This window comes from Centruroides sculpturatus, unplaced genomic scaffold, assembly GCF_000671375.1.
Source record: "Centruroides sculpturatus isolate CEXI.00-Female unplaced genomic scaffold, Cexi_2.0 scaffold1136, whole genome shotgun sequence".
Classification (NCBI taxonomy): Eukaryota; Metazoa; Arthropoda; class Arachnida; order Scorpiones; family Buthidae; genus Centruroides; species Centruroides sculpturatus.
In genome coordinates, this window is record NW_019385375.1 from 266,583 (window position 1) to 277,332 (window position 10,750).

Genomic DNA, 10,750 nt, shown 5'->3' on the forward strand with positions numbered 1-10,750 from the left:
CCTCCCCCGTGACACGCGTCGTCACTGTCGTCAGTCCGTCGGAAGCTCTCGAATGATGCCGTCGTCCGATGTTTCTATGAGGTTTAATTCGCTTTCGACGCAAGACAATTCTGAATAAATAGATTAGTTTTTTTTTAAATCAAATACTTTATTTATGCGAGTACTATTTATTGTTGGCAAGAAAAAATTTTGTGGCTCTTTAAAAACTTTGAAATTTTGTAAATTGTAATTTTTGGCTCTTCCGACTCAAAAGGTTGCCGACCCCTGCCCTAGCCTATTCACCTCATTCTGGTTTGGATGCCATTTGGATGATCATAGTTCTGACATCCTCCCGCTCCTTTAAAAGATTTTTAATAGCAGATTACGGCATTGGTCGTCTTTCGTCTTCTTGTTTTTCAAAAGAAATCACATCTCGCTGAATTTCTTGCTGTTCTTCATTTAAGAGTTCTTGGAGTTCTGTCGTCACATTAGTTTTAGGTTTCATTATGAGCTATTCAATCCTCTTTATTTCTCAGATGTGATTTTTCATTATTCCTTTAGTTTCTTGAGACATCTTGATATATCTTTCATAGCTAACATTGTGCCTACTGTAGACCTGTTCAAGTCATACTGTCTAGCAGCGTGAGACATCTCGTGTTCACTCTCTACCTTGACTATTATTTTTCGCTTTGTTTCTACAGTGAGCATAGTTCTTGACACTCCCCCACTCATTTTAGGGTTCATAATATTATGAATTTCTCTTTTAAATATAAAAATCAGAAAAGCACTTATTAAAATTCAGAGAACAGAAATCAACTAGAGCGCATAAAATTATTTAAATTCAAGGTCCAGATGAAATTCGAAATTTGGAATTAAAAACGTTAAGGAATATTTGAGGGGACTGTTAAACTCCCGCCTTTCGTAAATAAAAACTGACGCAAAACTTTAACGCCGGACCGTCAAAGACTATAAAAAAATTAACGAAACGCTGGAATTGCAAAGGAGTGTTTCAAAATTCAAAGGAATTCTATCCGATCGGTACCGGGTTCAGAGTCGATGTCGATGTCTTCAGCGGTCCGAAAGGTTTCGAATTGTCACCTGGAGATAAGGGAAGACCAATCGGTATTTAGTATTTTATGTCGCTTCTTTTTCTATTTGTTCTCTGAATTGTTCGTTGTCCGAACATAAAAGTCTTTGGCGAGTGTTCGTTATCCGATTCGTTCGCAGTTTGAACTGTTCATTAACCGATCATCCACTGTACTATGCAGACATTAATTAGATAAACACAGATTACAATAAATTAATAAACACTGCAATTTCTAATCATAATTCGTTATAAAGTAGCAGTTTACTACAACAAACTAATAGAGATGTTGCGGCGGAAATTTTCATTGCTAAAACGTTAACATTGAGCGCCGCTATTTTGAAATCCTAGAAGTTTGACAATGGCGTTTGGAAAGTGGCGAGTAGAAATTAGACGTAAACGTTTGCTTTTTCTGTGTTTTGGGTTAAATTTATGACGTATTGTATTATAAAGAATATTTATTCAAGCATTTGTGAATAACACTGTAAAAACAGACGAATTTAATGCAGAAATTATTTAATTATTCACTTTTTTTGCAAGTGATATAAAATGACTATAGATTATTTATGTATTTGTGTTTATTACAGATAATACTGTAGAAGTAAGTTTGTTCTTTAACAGCATTTTCTGTCATCAACAACATAACACGTTTGTAAATGTTTAAAAATAATTTTCCAAGCTGCTTTCGGATTTATATAAGCCACAACTTTCCTCTGGGATTTCACTACGCTAAATTACTTTAGAAATAACATAGATCTCTAGTAAAACCAGCGTACTTCATTAGTATTATTTTTATCAATACACAAGATAGAAAGTAAAGATTTTTGTTTTTTATTTTGTTAATTTCTGCAAAAGACTAAATAATTTGTACAAAATTTTTAAAACAATAATTAATTTCAATGCTATTTTGTAAATGTAGCTTATATATAAAATCACAGAATACGGATTTGTAACTTATGTGTGTAATGACTTTAATATTACTTTTCCGACTGTAATATATAACAGAGGGAAAATATGACCATCGATCAGAAAATGACTCCCCAAGACATTTACATTTCTAAACTTAGAACAACTTAGAACATTTTGAAACGCTGAAAAATGGGAAAGGAAAAAAATGGGAATCGAGGCTATTAAATTTTACTGCTTAAAAATCGAGAGGGTGGGAGATAATGGAGGTCGTGTGTATCTCCAGTAGGGTCGGACTTAATGATGATTTTACTCCTTATTCGCATTTAGCTTTTTTAATATAAAACGCATCTCTACTTTTAAAATTCAGTTTTTTACCTTTCTATAATAGTTAAAAGTATCATATTTTATTTAAAAAAACGTTTTATTAAAGACAGCAAATTTTAAAACGTTGTCGGGAAAGTCGAGCAACTCATTACTGGTTTATATATTATAAATGATTAGTTGTTATAAATGGTATATATATTATAAATGGTTGTTATGTATTATTTGCATATTGTTTAGCCTGTCAAGAAAGAATACTTTACTCCAAACGAAAATTTTAACAACAATGAATTGAACGTTAAAAGTAAGTAACATGTTTACTTAATTCAAACTTTTTATATTAGCATTATTAAGAGGGCAGCTGAAGAACTGCATTCAAGTTTCAACCGTCATACATTGATTTGGGATTATATTTGATATTTGAGAATTATAAGTAACTACCTGCGTCGTATTAATATAAATTTGAATTTAATAAAATTATGTTGGGATGATTAGAATTACTAAATAACAACTCATGGGTTGTTATTTAATGATTCATATTACCTTGTTTTGTGTATGGATCCGCTAGAATAATAAAGAAAATATATTGAAACGAAGTAAAAGCGAAAGCGTTATAAATATAATATCAAAACAAAGAAATACGTTCCTTCCAGTAAAAAATGCAATTCATGGTAAGATTAAAAGGATATACTTCAGAGATATGTTTGTATTTAATTCTAAACACCAATTTACATGTGATTTATGTACAGAGACTTTTACAAATAAGAGAATATTAGAAACACGTCTGTCATATTAGAAGAAAAAAGCATTTCGCTGCTCAACCTGCAATAATAAGTTTTTGTTGCAATTTATATTGAGAAAACACATGATAGAACATAAATCTGAAAATTAAAACGAAATCTTTTTTAGGAATTTACGTTTGCAGCCATGTAGAAATCAAGTGAAGTCATCTCTAAGAAATGGTAAAAAATCTAATTTCCAGAAGAATAACGACATTTGTGATATGCTTGTTCGATATGGTAAGGGAAGTTTAGAAAGACACAAAAGAATACACAGAGCTCATGCCTGCGATATATGTGAAAAAGAATTTAAATTGAACTCTCTGTTTTTGCAACGTGAACGAACGCATAATGAAGACCGTTGTTTCAAATGCGATATTTGCAATAAGAGTTATAAATGGAAACAAAATTTTAAAAAATTAACGCGAAACTCATACTGATGAATGTAACTATGTTTTTCAGGTATGTAACAGAAGTTTTAAACCAAGTTCTAGTTTCAAACAGCATATTCGTATATTTAGTAATAAATGCAAATATTATTGTCATATGTGTAACAAATATTTTAAAACAAAACACTATTTAACAAAGTATAAAGTAATTCATAGCGATAGAAAAAAAGTATGTTTGTCACATATGTAAAAAACATACTTTTTTTTAAAAAACAAAACGTTACGCTAATACAAGTTTCTTAGCCAGATACTGTATTATTAAACATGAAAATATCTATTTATGCCATATTTGTAGGAAGCCATTCAAGACAAACCACGCTAAAAGGACATTCGAATATTCACATTGAAAGGTGTGTGATATTCTGCCCCCGTTTTTTGTATTGTTTAAATTAGTATCGTTCTCCTCCTAACCTTAGTAATTGTACAGAAAAAAGGGATAGTCTACAATCAGCGATCGAAACTCTCTTTTCGGGTTAAATGTCGCAGTATATACCGATAAATTCGATCAACGATAAAATCAACAAGGCAAGAACGGACGTTTAACAGAAATAATAAGCGGCGTTTCTCACCCTTTTTTAGCTGCACATAGCACGTGTCTGCGGACACCTGCACAATAACCAAAACAAAATGATAATAATTGCCTCGCTCGTCGACTAATACGATATTTAATATACGCTAAACAATCTAGAGATTATTGTCAAATCTGAGAAGATATTGTCAAACTATCCAATAATTAATGAAAATGAACTGTCAAATTCGTAGGAATTTATATCATAAAATTTCACTTTTAGTAGACCAATGTCAACAATTCGACCAAAGAATACATCGGCGACGTGTCTAAACATATTTATAATAATTTGTGTCACACATTGCACCAATACACAGTGACCCATAGCTAGATTTCAGCTTCTAATCAATAATAAATGATGTAATAAAACATGTAATTAAATAGATTTATGTTAATTAATTAATGAAAATATACTCAGTTCTATTTTATAATTCAAGTTTTTTCTTTCAACTTTTATCACACATCGCATAAATACTTAGTGACCCATAGCTAGATTTCAGCTTCTAATCAGTAATAAATGATGTAATAAAACATGTAATTAAATAGATTTATGTTAATTAATTAATGAAAATATACTCAGTTTTATTTTATAATTCAAGTTTTATCTTTNAAATAGATTTATGTTAATTAATTCATGAAAATATACTCAGTTCTATTTTATAATTCAAGTTTTATCTTTCAATTTTTAACACGAAAACTTTGAAAATTCCACTACAGATATTAAGAAAGAAGAAGTAAAAGAGAATTATGATAAAAAACATGGTATAAAATCAGAATGTAAAGTTGTTTTGAAAAAATTGAAATTTGAAGTAAAGAGGGAAGATTGTAAAGAAGTTGTTTATCTTTCAGATGATGATGAAAAGGTATTAGTAAGTAATACAAATTTCAAAATATTTTACACATTTTTAATGAAATTTTTTCTTTCAATTTTTAACACGAAAACTTTGAAAATTCCACTACAGATATCAAGAAAAAAGAAGTAAAAGAGAATTGTGATATAAAACATGGTATTAAATCAGAATGTAAAGTTGTTTTGAAAAAGTTAAAATTTGAAGTAAAGAGGGAAGATTGTAAAGAAGTTGTTCATCTCCTAGATGATAATGAAAAAGTATTATTAGTAAGTAATACAAATTTCAAAATATTTTACACATTTTTAGTGATATTTTAATATGTACTTAGATTCGTGAGTAGTTGAAAACGTAGATGAATAACAGTAATATAAAATTATGCTTAAAATTTAGGTGTTTTCTGTATTAAATATAATAATATGTATTATATAAAAAAAATCTAACAACGAGATGCGTAACTTTTCCGATTCTTAAAAAATTGTATTTAAAGAATAACTTTTATATTATGAATCAATAGAAATAAATATTACAGATGTAACGAAATTTTAAGATTTTGTTATATAAAAACGCTCTATACTTTTATTATTATACAATGACATAATGCTTAATTTTGAAGGTAGAGATAAGTTTTATAAGCAAGTGCAGACGCTAACAACAAACAAAATCTTGATTAAGTCCGATCCCCACTCGACATATTACACGTGATGTTTCTTTTCAAAAATTTAGCATCAATGCTCCCAATACAGAAGTTATCCTACCAAATTTCGTTTCTTAATGTTCAATCCATTCTGAGATATTAATTCTACATAATATTTTGAATGTATCTACTTTTGTATCTATAAATTTATATTTCATACATGTGTAGTTGGTGTTTAATGTATTATATTTTTAAAATCAATGATATTTAAGCTGTATGAGGTTAAAATGTATTTGGGACTTTTAAGTCCCGTGATGCCTAAGCAGTAGTAGAACTCGACTCGAGATATGCATTTTCGATCAAGTCCTCTGGAGATTCACGATGATCGAGAGATTGATTATCACAAAATAAGAAACCTGAAGTTATCTCTCATCGAAAAATCTGGAAACGAGTTGCGTAACATTTCCGGCAAAAAACTTCAAAATTGCGTGTGGCACCATTTGATAGGAAATTTTATTCAAAAACCATTTCATATTTGTTGAGTTCTTAGCCACTGTTAAGTTCTTAAGGGAGAATGCCCTTTAGAACGTAGTATTTTTATGTAGCAAAGAAACGGTTGTATCTGTCGGACAGAACACCGGTCACGTCCTACTCATCTGGCTGACCCGAACTAAAAGACAACAACCCCGAATGTTGCACTCACACGTAAACATCACTTTATGGGTTCCAGATTGAACCCCGGTCGTTAGGTGTTCACATGTGGTAAACACCTGATCCAACACGTGGTAAACACCTGACCCAACACCTCCCCTTTTAAGAAAGAGGGAAAAAAAAACAACTGTCCGAATTGGCGGTTTATGCCGCGTAATAGTTTTTTCGATAAGGGATTATCTGAAGCCGTCCCATCGGAACTCGAGTACGGGCTGACCGACGTGGAGGCTGTGGTGTTGATCTCTCGGGCGGTGTTTCTTCGACGGTGCATGGTCTCTCGAACGGCGGGGACTCATCGTCCTGCTGGGCTGGTCTTTCAACCGGATGTGTTGAGTCTGGAGTCGGAGCGGGACGTAGAGGGATGGAGAAGGCTTCTGCGATGACGGCGAGGGGGTCATCCTCGGGCTGAGGTCGAGAAGATTGTCTCCGTAATAGCTGATTGGAGTGAAATCGCCGAGTTGATCCGTCGGCCATNCATAATGCTTAACTTTGAAGGTTGTTTAGCGTCTACACTTGTTTATAAGTTTTATAAACAAGTGTAAACACTAACAAGAAAGAAAATCTTGATTAAGAGCAATTACACGTGATTATCCTCTATCTCTTCATCCTTGACGTTTTTTTGCCAAAATTTAGCATTAGTGCTCCATATACAGAAGTTATCCTACTAAATTTCGTTTTTTAATCTTCAATCTATTCTGAGATATTGATTCTACATAATATTTTGAATGTATCTACTTTTGTATCTATAAATTTATATTTCATATATGTGTAGTTGGAGTTTAGTGTATTGTATTTGTAAAATCAATGATAATTAAGCTGTATGAGGTTAAAATGTATTCGGGACTTTTAAGTCCTGTCATGCCTAAGCAGTAGTAGAACTCGACTCGAGATCTGCATTTTCGATCAAGTCCTCTGGAGATTCACGATGATCGAGAGATTGATTATCACAAAATAAGAAACCCGAAGTTATTTCTCGTGGAAAAAATCCAGCAACGAGTTGCGTAACATTTCCGGCAAAAAACTTCAAAATTGCGTGTGGCACCATTTGATAGGAAATTTTATTTCCAAACCATCTCATATTATTAGTTGTTATAAAATGGCAAAAAATTTAATTATCAGATTAAAGATAAATTGTATTTTTAAAAATTTTAATATGTAATAATAAGTAAAATATGTATATTTTTAAACATTTGTTTGGGTTGAGGAAGTCTTAAAACGGAGATTTCCAATAGCTGACTGTCAAAATTGACAGGATTTTTATACTTTCAGTTGTTACACGCATTACATGACACGAAAGTAAGAGAAGGGCAAAAAAGAAAAGACAATCAACGAGAAGATATTTATTGTGACATCCTCACAATGCCGGGCTGCAATTTTTCATTATATTAATCTTTTATTTAATTTAAAATATTCTTTTCACCAGAAATTATTTGTGGCTTCCCTTGTACTGTACGTTATACTTTCCCTGTTTATAAGAGTTGTGACGTTTACGTATCTAACTTCTTTTAGAGGAAACTTTCTGAATTGTAATAACTTCACTTTTGATTTGCATTCGAAGTTATTGTATACAAGAATTTCCGACGTAGTCCCTCTAAGCATATGTGGTTTCGGCTTTTAGCAATCTAACTCTGTTGACGAGATTTAGAAAAAACTGTCAAATAGTCGTACAGACTAAGGAAAGTGGGTATTTATAAGTCTTTTGAAATTGCACCCCGTTAAACTATAATTTACATATTTATATAGTATCAGATTGATTTAATTAGGCAAGAGGTACCGATAAACTGTATACAGTAGAGCCTCGATTATCCGACTCAATTGGGGACTGTGGTTGGTCAGATAATTGAAAAGTCGGATAACCGAAAAGTATGAAAAAATCCATTATTAGTTAGTATATTATTATATCTATTGTAATTATTATATTAGTATATCGCTATTAAATTAACCTACTTCACGTTGAATTTTGATCGATATATTTTTAAGCTTAACAAAAATTTTTAAAATCATAATCGTCGCTATTATATTGTTAAAAATTAGAAAATTAAGCCTCGTTTAAATACTGGCTCCCTTTTATGGTNTTTGGAAATGAAAATTTTTTTCTGAAAGGTGTTAAATAGATGATAGGGACTACTATAAAAATAAAAGTAGAAATTAGGCTATATTTTTTAAAAAATGTTTAGTAAGCGTATTTTTATGCTCTATTTTAAATAATTATACATGTGTTTTTCTATAAAGATGAATCTGTCTAATAATATTACGTAATATTTTATTATTTCAGATAAATATTAAAAAAGAACCAATTTCTACTAACAACACAAACGAATCCACTATTTGGAGTCATTCTGGTTATAAAATCGAAAGAGGTGAGAGGCTTAATGCTTTTAATACTATGAAAGTTTTTTGTAGTGATAAGAATAATTCGTAATACATAAATTTATATTCATATAAATGGGAATGATAACATTTGAAAAACGTTGCGAATACGTCGTGTATAATGCATAAGGAATTAAATAGAATTCAGTATTATCAATTATGTACATTTAATTTAGTTGAGAGATTTAAAATTGTTAATTCAGTTGATCAGAATCTTACAACAGAAAAAAGTCCAATTTATATGATTTAGATTTCAATGAAACGAGCAATTATTTATTATGACATCGTCACAATCTCGGGCTGCGATTAATCATATTTTTAATGTATGTAATTTAAAATATACGCTTTTTATCTCAAATTAGTAGTGGCTTGTTTCTGTGCATTATACTTTTCATATAACAATGCAGTTGTGCCGGTCTTTAGTTAACTGTTTTTAGGAGAAAAGATTTTAAATGAAATAATATGAGTTTCGATCTTCTTCAAACGTTTGTACACAGTTAATCAGGGTTTCCTGTTCCTACTCTCTCCATATTACCTAGTCGTGTCTTTTATCTTCGTCCGTTCTCGAGATTAAGAAAGAACTGACACACAGACAGACGACAGTGAGAATTGATAGGTCTTTAAATTTTTTAATGATTACAGTTCAATTATATGAATAAATTCGAACATTTTTAAAATAAATGTCGAAGAAGTCTGTTTGTATTTATTTTATTGTTTTTATGAATATATATCTATGATATTCTGAAAATAGTGGATTCTCCATTAATGGGTGCTCAGACTAGGATGTATTTTTACTTCTCACAGGTTCTAAGTTTCTAAAGTACTAATTTTATGTATCTATAAATAAAACTCACCTGTACTTTCAAAATTCAGCTTTTTATTGCATATACATTTATGTATTATATTTGAAACGAAGTGTGAGGGAGTGACGCGGATACGTAACACACTGTACAGTGCATGTACGTACATACATCTAAATATTCAGACAAAATTATCAACTTCGACAAATAGAATTACAAAATTTTATTTGTCGACGTATTTTATATTGTTGTGCTAATGGATGGTCAGAACGTCTAAAATGGGAAAACATTGAAATATTGAACTTTAATTAACATAAATTTATTGTAATGTGTTACAACTATGAGAATAAATTGTAAAATGATTGTAAGTTTCTAATTGAAAATCTTTATATCCGTGATTATTTAACTCTTTTAAGTTTTACTTTGTCGGCTCTTATATATAACAGAAGGGAAGTCTGTCAGAAAATAATCGTTACGAACATTTTTAAACTTAAGACAACTTAAAACGACGAGAAATTAAAAAATTTCGAGTATTTTCTGTATGAATACAGCGATGTGTGTGGAGGGGGACGGTGATTTTATTTAATTTTTTTTTTAAAGTTTAATGATTACTGTGCTTGTTGTCGAAAATTTCTTAAATTTAGAAGGCAGGTTTGTTTATTAATGGGATTGATGCTTTAAGTTTTTGTAATTAAAGGTCGAGGGGCTTATAGAGATAATGCGGGTCGTGAGTATCTTCAGTAAGGTCAGATATAATGACGAGTTTATTCATTTTCTAATATACAGTTTTTAATAAAACACATCTTTATCCTTAAAATTAAGTATTTTTAATTTTATAATCGTTAAAAATATAAAAATATTTTAAACAAAATACCATAAGAGATGGCACCACCCGTAGTATTAAATGTTTCCGGAAAAGTTAAGCACTCGTTGCTGGTCTATTTAATAACGAAAACAAGTTTTTAATCGTATTTATTATAATTTGTATCTCACATCACAGCAATTTGCCGTGACTCAAAGCCACTTTTCGGATTGTAATCAGAAATAAATGATGTAGTGAAAGATGTAAGTTAATATTGTTGTGTTAATTAATTAAAATATGTTCAGTTTTATTTTATTTTTTAAATTTTTCTTAGAATTCTTTAACACAAAAGTTTGTAAATTCCACTACAGATATTAAGAAAGAAGAAATAAAAGAGAATTGTGATGTAAAACATGGTATAAAAACAGAATGTAAAGTTGTTTTGAAAAAATTGAAGATTGAAGTAAAGACTGAAGATTGTAAAGAAGTTGTT

General features: G+C 30.4%; 1 protein-coding gene across 1 annotated transcript in view; it reads left to right on the plus strand.

The window, feature by feature from the left end:
* Window positions 1-10,747, plus strand: part of LOC111638303 — a gene marked incomplete at its 3' end in the record, with an annotated part of 19,956 nt that extends 9,209 nt beyond the window's left edge. The window contains exons 5-8 of the mRNA XM_023383989.1: window positions 2,534-2,597; window positions 4,807-4,952; window positions 8,561-8,645; window positions 10,629-10,747. Of these exons, the coding sequence (XP_023239757.1) occupies window positions 2,534-2,597; window positions 4,807-4,952; window positions 8,561-8,645; window positions 10,629-10,747 (414 nt within the window). The remainder of the gene's footprint in view (window positions 1-2,533; window positions 2,598-4,806; window positions 4,953-8,560; window positions 8,646-10,628) is intronic.
* Between the last annotated feature and the right edge of the window lie 3 nt (window positions 10,748-10,750).